Source organism: Boleophthalmus pectinirostris, unplaced genomic scaffold (assembly GCF_026225935.1).
Source record: "Boleophthalmus pectinirostris isolate CB_2022bp ecotype Guang Dong unplaced genomic scaffold, ASM2622593v1 HiC_scaffold_5, whole genome shotgun sequence".
Lineage (NCBI taxonomy): Eukaryota > Metazoa > Chordata > Actinopteri > Gobiiformes > Gobiidae > Boleophthalmus > Boleophthalmus pectinirostris.
In genome coordinates, this window is record NW_026571404.1 from 31129379 (window position 1) to 31142502 (window position 13124).

Genomic DNA, 13124 nt, shown 5'->3' on the forward strand with positions numbered 1-13124 from the left:
GGGCTTTTTCACGTGGTTCCATTATTTACTTTCATAAAGTATTAGCTCGATAAGCGGCACCACCCAGACTCTGGCTCAAGAGACGCTGCCTGGCCTCTGTCTTTGTCTCCTCATCAGCCATAAAGTGAAAAACACAAAGCCACATGCAAAGGGATCACAGTTAGACTTTTTTTTTATATTTATGATGTTTGTAATGCGCTATGACATTAAAGTATTTGAAGGAAGTGCTCAGAAACTTTTATTTGTTTTTTGTTTTTTACTGAGAATGTAGTCAGACAGAGATAACACTATCAGAGTTGCTATGCTTGCTACTTATTTTGAATTTATTATTACCATTTATATCCAAGTAATTTCCCTTGTGGATTAATAAAGTTTGTCTTTACTCGTTTTACTCTTTGCCTCTCTTTGTCATTCTAATTTATTTTGATGTGTGAGCTACTGTGTCCAAATAACTTCCCTTGTGGCTCAATAAAGTTTGTCTAAGTCTAAGTCTAGAAGAGCCAAAACATGTAGTCAAGTAAGAGTAATGGTACTTCAAAGTAATATCACTCAAACAAAAGTACAAAGTAATGGTCCAAGAAATTACGTAAGTAAGAGTAAAAAGGTAATAATTAGGGAAACTACTACTCAAGTAAGAGTAACTGTAGGGACATAACGTCTGATTTTTAATTCAAAGTTAATCAAATTAGAAGGACAAAACATTAAATAATGCCCAAAATCTGGTACTTTAAAAGGATAAACATAAAAACTAAAAAAAAAACTAAACTATATCTGAAGGAGCGGAGCAAAAGACACAAATATTCAAATAATTTCATATTGTCAACATAAAGCTTTTGCCACTTGTAGATTCACTTACAGCGGGAAGGAGTAAAAGTGCTCTGAAAAGTACAATTTCTTTAAGTTGACTCAAGTAAATGTAATTGAGTACTATCCTCCTCTGATCGCCATTATTATTTCTAATTAATTTGAAAAATACATACATTTAAAACTAAATTTAAATATTTATAAAGTATAGATAAACGTTTTATTTGGGGTTTAAGATCACAAATATTACTATGTATTTCTATGCATTTTGTGTTCATTTTAATAGACTCATGTCAGGAATATGAGCAGCGGTTGTTTGTTGTAAATGTGCAATGTAAATAAACTGACCTTTGACCTTTTAGATAACAAATCAGACCACCATCTAAGCATTTTAGACCAGTACTTTAAAGGTGCACTAGCTACTACTACTACTTCTCTCAATTAAGGTGTTACTATCTAAGCCGAGGTTTTCCAGAATGGAGCATTAAACTCCAGGGTGACAAGCAATTGGCCCCACCATCCAAAGTTGTAGGTCAGATCTGTGGAGTGGCGACTGCTCTCACAATAAGAATGCATGTTTTTATAATGAGCAATAAAGACACATGATATTAAATTGCACAATATGTTTAATGCCATAACCCAGGCAAAGCAATAACATCTCCATGGAGACAGGATGGCAGCAGACAGGCCACCAGAAAAGTAACTTAGTGCACCTTTAAAGATTTGGGGCCTGTTATCAAATATGCACTTGTACTACTATTACAAATACTACTACTAATAGAACTTTTGGGTTTTCAGATCTTTTACAAAGCTTGTGAGTGTGTAAATGTACATTACTCCAGCAGAAGTAAAAAGTACTTCTGCTGAATTAATTCTGTGTGAAGTATGGAACCCATTACTATGCAACTCCACCTTTAAGTAAATGGAAAATGTACTTGTACTACTATTACAAATACTGTTACAACTACCACTAGACGTTGTGGGTTTTCAGATCATTTGCAAAGGTAGTGAGTTTAAAAATGTACGTTACTTCAAAATATTACTCCAGCAGAAGTAAAAAAGTACCGGATGATTATGTGAAGTATGGAAGACATTATTATGCACCTCTATATTGACGTAAATAAAAATGTACTTGCACTACTATTACAAATACTGCTGCTACAACTATTAATCAAAGTTGTGGGTTTTCAGATCATTTGCAAAAGTAGTGAGTGTAGAAATGTATGTTACTTCAACATATTATGCCAGAAGAAATGAAAAAGTACTGGATGATTGTGTGAAGTATGGAAGACATTATTACGCACCTCTATACTGAAGTAAATGGACTCCATGTGGTGTGCTGGTTAAGATCAGCTGTAGGACCTGCAGGTTGATCCTGTGTGAGGCGTGGACATGTGACCCAGCGGGGGGCAGGCGGGCACAGGAGTGGGAGGATGTCACATGATGTCACTTCCTGCTCCAGAGGTGGACAGGAAAAGGCCATGACCACCGGGGGGCTAAAAAAAGACATGTGTTAGTTTGCAGGAAGCTTTAAAGTCCAGATGAGCGCAAGAAATCAAGTGGAAGTTTTTAAGACTGAACCACTGTGACTAGCTCAATTGTAATTTTTATTTGATGCATCAGTTTTACTGTGCAGCCCCTACTGAGAAGCTCTATCCACAAGTTTCAGAATGACATGAATTTAGGACTGTTGCCAAAGCGATTAACAATTTAAAGCTCCACTAACTTTTTGTTTGGGCGTCCGTCACCTTCTTGTTTCTGAGGATATGTCATTGCTCTGATTCAAATGTTCCACAATATGACATTAAACAACTCTCTTACATTTCTTCAATTACAGGTGGTTTTATTCCTCACAAATACCTAGACAAACAGGAATTCTGACTGAGAGGGATTGCCTTTCCACAGATCTGACTTGGAACTTCACCTGGTTTGGTCTTCATGAAGATAGAAAGGTTTAATACCATTGTTATGTCCGCTATATCCAACAAGGGACACAAAAAAATTGTATAAAACAATCCTTGAGGCAAGGTCGGTTTGGCAAACTTTTTATTTTTCAGCCAAATATTCACCAAAATGCACAAAGAACAAACAAAAGGTTGGTGGGAGGAGGCGTGGGCCAGTTGTGCCAAATCAACAAACAAAAAGGTATAACAAAACAGGCCCTAACTGAAAACTAGGCTAAAAAAAGGAAAGAAATCAAAAAGCCTAGCCTACCTGATCTAGAAAAGAGAATTTGGAAAACTCAAAACAACAAGGGTGGCAACAACTGATAACTAATGTGTCTAACAACAAAAATCTATGTGGTGTGAAATGTACAGGGATCCCCAAACTTACCTAACCAATCCTCCCAACCAAACAAACCTGGGCTAGAGAGAGAGAGAGAGAGAGAGAGAGAGAGAGAGAGAGAGAGAAAGAGAGAGGCAGCACACAGCTCCTTTTAAACGGCCCTCTCCACCCTGATTGGCAGCTAGCTGGCCAATCAGGTCCAGTTCTGGTCCCACCCAAAGCAAATCTATCTTTTAAATGAGCAAAAATCCTCAAAAACAACGTGGACACTCACTGATACACGTGTTAAGTAAAAAGTAGCTAATAACCTCTGACTCTTTCTCATGACTACATATTTCTCAACTTAAGTTAAACCAGTGTAAAATACTGATTAAAGGTCCTATATTACCCAAAACTGGTGTAATGTTACCTCAACATAAACATACCCAAAGTTGTGTTTTGTTTCATTCACGTTTTCAAGTGAACAGCTACCATTTATCTTTAGTTCAGTAGAGATTAGCATTTCCAGGGCTGAAATTCTCCAAATGATTTTAGTGAAGGTGTTTTAAACACAGTGGAGCACTTCCTGTATCACCACATGACATCACAAGGTGGAACAAAGTACTTTCTGTTTGAAAGAAGAACTCAGCCTAAATATGCAGGATTTCTGTGTTAAACATGTATTAATGAAACAAAACAACTTCAGTTATGTTTGTGATGAGGAAACAACATTATACCAGATCAAAAATACTGTAACATGGGCCTTTAATTGTTCTTGCAACATCAACTGGTTTACTAAAGCTAGCCTCATGGAATCAAGAGAAATCCCACAAAAAGTTCCGTGTGGACCATTGTACAGTATGTGAGGAGGCGTGCAGCTGCTGCTTGTGACAAAGTGGGCCTTTGTCCCATTAAACTCATGTTAATTTGTTTAATTTCACACATTTGTTAATTTAACATATTTTTCCTAAACAGCTAACAACTGTTAGCTAAACAGCTAAGCAACTGTCCCTGGTTATTTTGTTTAGTTAAAATCTACCTTTAAGTTAAATACCAAACATACACAAGTTACTTTAAATATAATTTATTTGGTTAAACCTGTTCATGTGGAGGGGAGAACTGGCTGCAGTTTAATTTAGTTTCAATGTCTTTGTGTATTTTAGTTTATTTTAAACACTTATTGTTTAAAGGAACCTCATAATGTAAGCAGCTACAGTTAATATACTGCTACATTAGAATGTGAATTGTCACCTATCAAAAGAAATTGTACTTACCTGGGGGAGGTCCTGGGGAGTGTATAAAAGATCGTAACAACTCATTATAATACATTTTGTCTGGTCAGACACTTTTTGTTGCTCTTCCTCACACTGGTCCTCACCATCAACTGAAGTTGGTGGAAGTTGAGTTTGGACACCTTGGCAGTTTCTATGAGGAAAATGTAGAGGACTGAATGAGGAGAGAAAAGTTTAGCTAGAAAGAGGCTTTGAAGATGTATGTGCCATATGTATCCAAAAGCTTATCCCACATGCCGGGGCAGGCTAAGACAAGAGGGAAAACATTGTAGACGAGTAACTCTGAACAACTGCACATTCAGATGGTTTATAGGTACTTACTTTAAAGCTGCTGCAATCCACAAAGCCCAGTAAAACAAGTAATTTTAACTGTTTTAGACTGATCTGCATGAAGTTTAGATGCATTTCAGATGACAATGAAATTTTTACTATTAGATTCCAGTTCTATGAATACTGGACATGTGTCTCTGTGACATTTACAGCTGGTCTGAAACTATAAAATCATCTTATGGCTTTATTTGGCAGCACATCCTCCACATTACAGCACACACACATTTAAATATCAGTCAAAAGTTGAACCTGGTTAGTAGTGTTCCTTATTAATTCAAAAAGTGAATTGTATCTTGTTAAAATTCTCCTTCAAATGTCAGAAAATAGAAGACAGCACTGAGTAGATAGTAAAGATTCTGCATAGTGACTGTTGAAAATGTCCACATGGCTTATTTGATCTCTCCACAGTCCACAATGACAATTCTCTTGAGAACTCCACCATCATGTAAACCAAAGGACTCCATCTTGGTGATCACCTCCATACCCTCCTTTACCTGACCAAACACCACATGTTTGCCATCCAGCCTGAAGGAGACAGAGGCAGTGGGTAAGTCTGTACAGATCAGGGTGGTTTATGAGATTAAAAATAAAATAATTGTAATTACCAATCTGTTTTCTTGGTACAGATGAAAAACTGTGAGCCGTTAGTGTTGGGGCCTGAGTTTGCCATTGAAAGAATACCTGTAGAAAATTTTAAAAAGTGTTCAACACTGACCCTGATTGTATTAGTAAATATATTGTATAAGCAGTTCCTGCGGTCAAAATAAGTGTGTTGTATTGTCTGATAATCAGTCCAATAAGTGCATTGTTAGCATGTTAGTTGTTATTAGCTTTACTGTGATGTCAAACTCTGCTCTGGTCTCTGAAAGCTGTGAAGTGCTTATAAACTCATCGTGGTGAATAATTAAGATACTCTGAATGCATAAGGTAAGTAATCATTGAAAACTGTTGCTGTTTTTCATGTTTTTAAGACAGTAAAATCAGATATTTATTTAGTTTAATTTAATTAAGTTTTAGTCGGTCTATTCAGTGAAAGGTCAATGACCCAAGAATTGCATAAGATCCACTGAGCTTCAGTGTTCATTCTAAGGTTGTATGTTCTGCCATCTAGTGGAGATACAGCTGCACTGCTACACTTTCACGTTTTGGAGCAAATCTGAACCAGAATGAGCTAAACAACAGAAGACAGTCAAAAATAAAGTTCAGACAACTCACATATTAATATGACTGATACAGTACAGATTTCTTAGGCCCCCGTTCTATTCTGTTGCAAATGGCGCAATGTTGTCCACTAAATAAAGAAATGTCTGTGTATGGACAGTCAAGCTGACCTTTCCTCCCTGTACATTTGACAAACCTGGTCCTGTGTGTTTTAACTTGAAGTTTTCATCTTTAAAATTCGTTCCATAAATAGATTTCCCTCCTGTGCCATTATTATTGGTGAAGTCTCCTCCCTGGAAAAGAAATATTAACAGTATTAGTAAATATTATTAACAATATAACGTGTGAGACATGTCCAGCCTAATGCATCAGACCTGACACATGAACTCAGGGATGATCCTGTGAAACACACAGCCCTTGTATCCAAAGCCATGTTCTCCAGTGCACAGAGCGCGGAAGTTTTCTGTGGATGGGCACAGTTTAATATAATAAGAACATGATTAACGTTTTAACATTAAAGCATAGACCTACCTGCTGTCTTTGGCACTGCGTCTGCATATAACTGTAAAAAAACAACAACAAAAGAACTGGATGATGATGCATAATAATGAACAGCCACTTTCCTCCTTTAAGATCATGACCCATGTGACTCCTGCAGGTAACGGCACATAGGCTAATACTAATGCTTATGCTAACGCTGTACCTCAATGATGACTCTTCCCAGAGGCTCTCCGTCCGCCTCTATGTCCAGGAACACCACAGGGTTTTTGGTGGGTCCAGAGAAGAGTCTGACCGCGGCCAGCGCCACGGAGCTGAACCTCAGGCGGTTTTTCACCTGTAACATCACTTCATTTTCCCTTTACCCACAGCGGCAGCGGTACTTCCGTGTTTACATGTGACGTCATCGCGTGATCAGGGCCTTTTGTGGCAACAGCGACACCCCATGGCACGTTATTTCTTTCTTTTATATAATGTTAAAGAATATCATTACCTCCGCCAAGGAGGTTATGTTTTTGCCGGCGTTTGTCTGTTTGTTTGTTTGTTTGTTTGTTTTTCTGTAAGCAACATAACTCAAAAAGTTATGGACCGATTTTGATGAAATTTTCAGGATTTGTTGGAAATGTGAAAAGGAAGAACTGATTTCATTTTGGGGATGATCCGGAAGAAATCCTGGATTCTGGATCACTTTGAAATTTTAGTTAACATTGTGGTAAATGGGGCCAAAAATTTAGTTTCTCAATATCTCGGTTAATTATTGACCAAACCCCATGAAATTTGACTCAGGGATGGACAATGGGATCCTCTTTCATATTCCAAAGGCTGATCCGGATCTGATCCAGAAGACTGATTTTATCGCAATTTATATAAAAAATGGGGGTAGTCCTTGGCGGAGGTCTGCGCTCTCTGAGTGCTTTTCTAGTTATTATTATATTATCATCATAATATAAAAAAAAATCATTCTAGCTTGGCTTACAAAAATGAACGAATAAATAAATAAATAAATAATATTTTTTTTAAATGTGATTATCTAAAAAATCTTCAAATAGATTCCAATAAGAACAAAGGCACACAGTTGAAGTGTTTCGTCTGAATACATATTTATTAGATAAATATTAGGATGTCACATCATCTAACTACATACAGATTTGCAACACTAAAAATCACAATGTTCTGACCAGTTTAGAATATGAAATGATTGTACATAGAATGTACAAAAACCAAGAGACAACTGCCACCTGTTGTGCCAATCATTTCAGATTGTACCTTTATAGCAGATTTTGCCAAATCGCATAAAAATTATAAATTTGACAAAGTTTTACAAAGTGTAAATTTGGAAACAGCTGTAGAAAGCCTCCCATGGCTTTGTGTCTCCAAGTCCCAATTGACCTCAAAAGGTTGTGATACTTTAGTAGCACCTTTATAAAGTACACAGGTCATAGAGAAATACACGGAAGTTGAATATTACACAAAGCAAGAGTGTTTTTTTCTTAGAAACCCTGTGGAGGGGTACATAAAGTATTTTACATACATGAACAGGCGTGTTAGCGGTCTGCACAGACAAACACAGACTCATTTTCCCAATCCAATGTGACAGGAGGATGCAAGCTTTACAAATTCTAAATACACTATGCACACTCCTCCTGGAGAAAATGAATACATTTCTGTTAACGTGTCTCTATTTGTCATTTACATTATATACACAGATGTGATACCCCCCAAGCCTCCCACACGCCCTCAGGAGAGTCCAACCTCACTCATTTTAGCATATGCATTGCATTCTCTTTTGATTTCCCAACTCCTCCATGCTGCCTGTATGGGACAGTACAGACTGGGATGGGGCTCATAGACAGGATGTAGTGAAAGCTTACAGTGACACTGTGTATGGACCAGGCACCTCCACGCAGCAGTGCTTTGTCTCCACATAGAACAACACAACAACACATCCTTCAACAGTGTCCTTAGCTTTTACCATCAGAATGCACACATGTTTCTGATCCAAATTAGACCAAGAAAAGCAGGGCAGAAAATAACTTAAAGATATATAAAAAAAAAATAATCAAATGTAATTAAAAATAGAACATTTTTGAGTAAAGAACATGTTAGCACATTTAAATACAATGGGTGGTCATCAAAAATTAAGCATTATTATTGTTTGAATAAAAATTTCTATTTAACTTACAGCTGCTTTAACAACAATTTGGACTAAGACAGCGCATTCTGATTCTTCTTCTGATTGCCTATAAAAGAAAATGATACAAAAGAAATGCTGCATTGTTTGTGGCGACAGGGCACACAGCAGAAGGCCAGTGGGTTCATTTCACAAGTGGACATTTCTGTGTGTGCTGTGTGTGTATGTGTATAGGGCCTAGACAGTACCATGTAGCAGTAATAGAAAGGTCCAGTACTGTACAGACACAAGCTATTCACATGGGTATATACAACAGGTCTGGAAACACTGTTGGATCATGCACGATGTTTTTTCTTTCCCTAAAAGACAGTTCAACAGTAACAAAAATCAACATCAATACGACCACACGGACACATCTATAAAATACAGCCATTTTGGAAAAGTTGTCAGAAAGATGTTGTTATCCAGCTTTTACAACAAGTAGGATAGGACAGCTTTGGTGATGGACAGTATATCCGAATGGGGAGATAGATAACAATAAAAATTAAAACAAAGATATCAAATAAAAAAGTGGATTTGCGATAAAATAATAAATATGATTTGTTGAAGCACATTTAAGCTGGACAGGGACATTGGCACACATGCACATTAGGGGAAGTGGACGAGGAAGAGCTGACAATAAATACCTTAGTTTATGCAGCCATGTTGGTAAATAAAAAGTGAGTATTTTTCATTCTTCAGACATGATTTCTTCTCGTAATTTCACACATAAAATCAAACAGAAAACATTCAAAAACTCAAGCACGCCTCATGTCTACTCGACTTGGCTTTCCGGTCTTTCAGTGCGCGGAGTCAGATGAGGTGGAATTCCAGTTTCAGTCTATGGGAAAAAGCCATTCAATCATACTTCATACAAACATACACACACACACACACAAACTCACAAACACACACATACATACACACACACACACACACACATTACATTCATGCACAAGCCAGGAAGCTGGGGTCAAAAACATCACGGCATGTGCCAAGAATTTTGGAAGAACACATTTTTCGAAATCAGATAAAAACGCTCCGACTTTCCCCTTGAAATCGTCTCTTTTTCACAAAATGATTTAAAAAAAGCTACAACACTTTTTCCCCCCTCTTTCGTGTTGTCTTTTCTTTTTAGACGTGTTTATAGCTGCACGGTTTTATAGTCACAAATATTGTAGATTTACAGAATATGTCATTAGTGCGAGCCGAAAAGGCCAGAGAAAGAGAGATAGTCAGGTGTGACGAACTGGTGCGTTGAATCTTGTACATTTGGATAGAAAAAGAGGAGTGCGCAATACAACATCTGCCTCCCAGTTCGGTTCGTATAGGCGTCTTTTTGCTTGATAGCCCTCCAGTTGTATTCCTATGCCATACAGTTGTGGAGGTCTTGGTGAGTGCAAGTGTGCATGAGCATAGGGGGCGGGTTGGAGGGGGTGGGGTGAGTCTAATTGTTCTCAAAGAGGGAGAGCAGGTCATCATTGCTGTTGGTGGGGAGGTCCGGGGGGTCCAGGTATGACAGGAGCTCATCCGGGTTGGCCAGCTCTGGAAGCAGCTGTGGGCAGAGAGGAGAGAGAGAAGAGGTGAGTGGAGATGCTCTAAATGTAAAGCAGTTTGGTTATGGTGTGATTGCATGGAAATGTATAAGAATTAAATACTTTTTTTTTCTCCTGTGAGCTAAGCTAAAAAGCTAAATTTGTCTGTGTAATCACTCAGCTGTCAATGTAGGTTCCATTGCAAAAGAAAGTAGAGTTCTGTCAACTGGACAATTATTTTTTTAAAAGTGAAAATGCTTCGAAACTCATCCAAGTGGCTTATTCTTTTCTGACAGGGTTCTGAAATACATTGCCCTAAATAAGACAGTTCAAAACTTCTGTCCAGTTGACACAATTTTATTTTCTTTTGCCAAAAAAGAAGCCTCAAACTGTTTATTTGTTATATGTTATTTATGTTTTTCAACTTGAATACATCTGAATTGTTAATGAATTTGGTTGACATGGTCAAGTTGCAGTTATAGTTTTGATAGCTTGTAATAAAATATTATATCTTGTTAATTATCTTGCAGTTATATGACAGTAATTGAAGAAATGTACTTAAATGGTATTAAGGAACAAACAGAATCAGTTGTGACTATGCGGTTGCAAGTGACTCCTGTTATTTTTTAGTAACAATTAAGTAAAGATATTGCATAATATTGTCTATGCAGCATGTTTATGAAACTATAGCTTCACTTTAGACGTCCAGCTTTTTCCACACCATAGTTCCACCATAGTCTTTTCTAATAATATAAAACACCGAGACTGTAAGCACTAGAGCACAAACAATGAGGGCAGCAGCAGTAGCACACAAAGCTGATGAGCGCACACTTACATCCAGGGAGGGCTCAGGCATGTCCTGGGCTCCAGGCCCCAGCGATCCATCTGACGAGGGGTTAAAGGTCAGATCGCCGTGCGGGTGACTGTTGGGGCCAGGCTGCTGCTGCTGCTGAGGAGGCGGGGGCTGCGCGGGAGGAGGCGGCTGCGACTGGCGAGGAGGCTGCGATGATTGGCCGCTGTGATGCAAGGGCTGCCCTGACTGGCCGCTGTGATGCAAGGGCTGCCCTGATTGGCTGCCGGCGTGCGGAGATGCATGCAAGCTCGGCTGCATGGAGCTATGGGTCTGATCGGGGTGGGACATCTGGAAGTGCAGGGGAGGTAGAGGACAGTGATGGGAAGGAGGGGTAGGACGGGGAGGAGGGGTGCATGGGAGGGAGAGAGAAAGAGGGAGAGAGACAGAGAGAGTGGGATGAGTCCAGCGTGAATAATGTGGAACAGGCCTTTAGAGTGGAGCTGGAGCAGAGACATGTAGCTGCAACAGTACACGCTGATGTGAGCGTGTGAGCATGACTGAGCACACATGCTGCACACAGGACAGGACACTGCACCTACACCCTCACACACCACTAAGTGTTATGTGCTGGGGGGGACACATGTGGTCTTTGAAATCACTGCTCATCCAATTCACATAACGGATGTCAGACCTTCACTGACTGCCTTTATTGAGTGGATAATCTCACACCAGTGAGACTGTGTGAGATAGTACAGTGATCTTGAAACTATGGGTACAACTGCAGTGGTGGATGTGACTGGCTTGCTTAGTTAAAACATACAGTATGTAGTCCAGGTTTAGACCAAACATAGAGCCATTTTTTCCATAAATGAGTACATTTGTTTTTCCATCCAGTAAGTATATTTTAAAGCATAAATATGTGCCAAAAATTAAACCACTGTGTACTTCATCTAATTAGAAACATTTTACTGGCTGCAAACACATAAAGTGCCCTGTCACTAAAAAGCTGTTCTAAAGCTGTGCTAGAGCCAAATAAATGATGTATTTATACCAGTGATGAGCCAAAGAATTTGTGAGAGCTTGGAACTGGTTAGGTTTTAATACCTACTTCCTCATTTCACGGTTTGAAAATCCAGCACTCCATCTTAGAACTAGTTGCCTAAATCTGATTTAGATGGTACTTTTATACCAAAATAATGGATGTGAATTACTCACAGCCTCGTTCATGGCGTGGCTGAGGGGCTTGTCCTGGGGCAGCAGACCCCCAGGGGCATCAGGGGGGTGGGACAGTTGAGGTCCATGCATGAAGTCGTTCATGGGGGGACCTCCTCCTCCAACTCCTCCAGATGGATTACCATGAGGGAAGTCAAAGTTACCCTGTCCGTGGTAACTGTTGCCTACAAAATAATAATCATAAGATAATTTAAAATGTAGAAAGCAACTGTAGTCATGTAATGGGGTGAAAAACAGATGATAGACAACAACAGACCCCACAATATGCAATTTACTGTTGATGTAGAATAAAATGATTGATTATGAATTAGATTTAAATAAAATTAAAGTTACAACTTAAACTGGTTAAAAAAGTAATAAATACAACTGTCATTTTTGGAGCATCAAGAGTCAAATGTGTTGGATCAAACGTAAACTTTAAAAAGGATAAAAATATACATGTGTTAAGCATACCATTTTCTGCACTGGAATTTTTTGGGGGACTTGTTAAAGGAACTGTCACTGTCACTGATAAAACATAATAAACTCCAATAAAACCCTCTAAATCTAAACCCTACATTGTTAGTACATTGATTGTTACCTGGTCCTGGATAGTCCCCTCCATTGCCACTGCCGTGCTGTCCTGGGTGTGGGTACGGACTGGGACCCTGAGCCCCAGGACCAGGCCCGGGCCCCAGCTGAGCGATCATGTCCATCACGTTGGGCATCGTCATCTGACTGGGGCTCATGGTCTTGAAGCGTTTGGCCAGGGGTCCGTCAGGGTCCTCTTTAATGTGCAGCTCTGATTTGATGGGCACCGGCCTCCAGCTACACGTGGGATCTATGGTCACCTCCTCGAACTCCGAACTGTGAATGAAATGAAAGAATTGAAATTAGAAAATACTGAAAACAAATAATTATACTTTTAACAAGCAATGGCAAAACAGTCTTACTTTTGAATGGCATTGAGGATTCCCCACATGTACTGGTCCACCTCCAATCCTTCTAGTAACGCTGTTTTACTGTTAACACAAAAACACATTTAGTATCAAAACAAAAATGCA

At 38.9% G+C, this 13124-nt stretch overlaps 2 protein-coding genes across 10 annotated transcripts in view; both read right to left on the bottom strand.

Moving 5' to 3' along the window:
- Nucleotides 1-4137: 4137 nt before the first annotated feature.
- Nucleotides 4138-6733, bottom strand: ppifa (peptidylprolyl isomerase Fa). The gene is made up of 6 exons (XM_020939631.2): nt 6556-6733; nt 6384-6414; nt 6227-6315; nt 6049-6145; nt 5297-5372; nt 4138-5216 (listed from the first exon to the last, which is right to left on the bottom strand). Exons 1-6 carry the CDS (start codon nt 6694-6696, stop codon nt 5081-5083), a joined length of 570 nt encoding a protein of 189 aa, XP_020795290.1. The 5' UTR covers nt 6697-6733; the 3' UTR covers nt 4138-5080.
- Nucleotides 6734-7433: 700 nt separating this feature from the next.
- zmiz1a (zinc finger, MIZ-type containing 1a) overlaps nt 7434-13124 on the bottom strand; it is a 294565-nt gene continuing 288874 nt past the window's right edge. For 8 of the 9 annotated variants that reach the window (XM_055162367.1, XM_055162366.1, XM_020939662.2 and 5 more), the window contains 5 exons: nt 13014-13082; nt 12662-12927; nt 12064-12245; nt 10891-11196; nt 7434-10075 (listed from right to left, as the gene is read on the bottom strand). In XM_055162367.1, the coding sequence (XP_055018342.1) occupies nt 9968-10075; nt 10891-11196; nt 12064-12245; nt 12662-12927; nt 13014-13082 (931 nt within the window). In that variant the 3' untranslated portion in view covers nt 7434-9967. The remainder of the gene's footprint in view (nt 10076-10890; nt 11197-12063; nt 12246-12661; nt 12928-13013; nt 13083-13124) is intronic. The other variant, XM_055162369.1, reaches the window with a different exon arrangement.

Excerpts from the sequence above, each read along its gene's own strand:
- ppifa (XM_020939631.2), bottom strand. The coding sequence starts at position 6,696 with ATGTTACAGGTGAAAAACCGCCTGAGGTTCAGCTCCGTGGCGCTGGCC. Across the intron at positions 6,415-6,555 it reads TGGGAAGAGTCATCATTGAG|TTATATGCAGACGCAGTGCC; the intron begins GTACAGCGTTAG and ends GTTTTTTTACAG. Across the intron at positions 6,316-6,383 it reads CGCAGTGCCAAAGACAGCAG|AAAACTTCCGCGCTCTGTGC; the intron begins GTAGGTCTATGC and ends GCCCATCCACAG.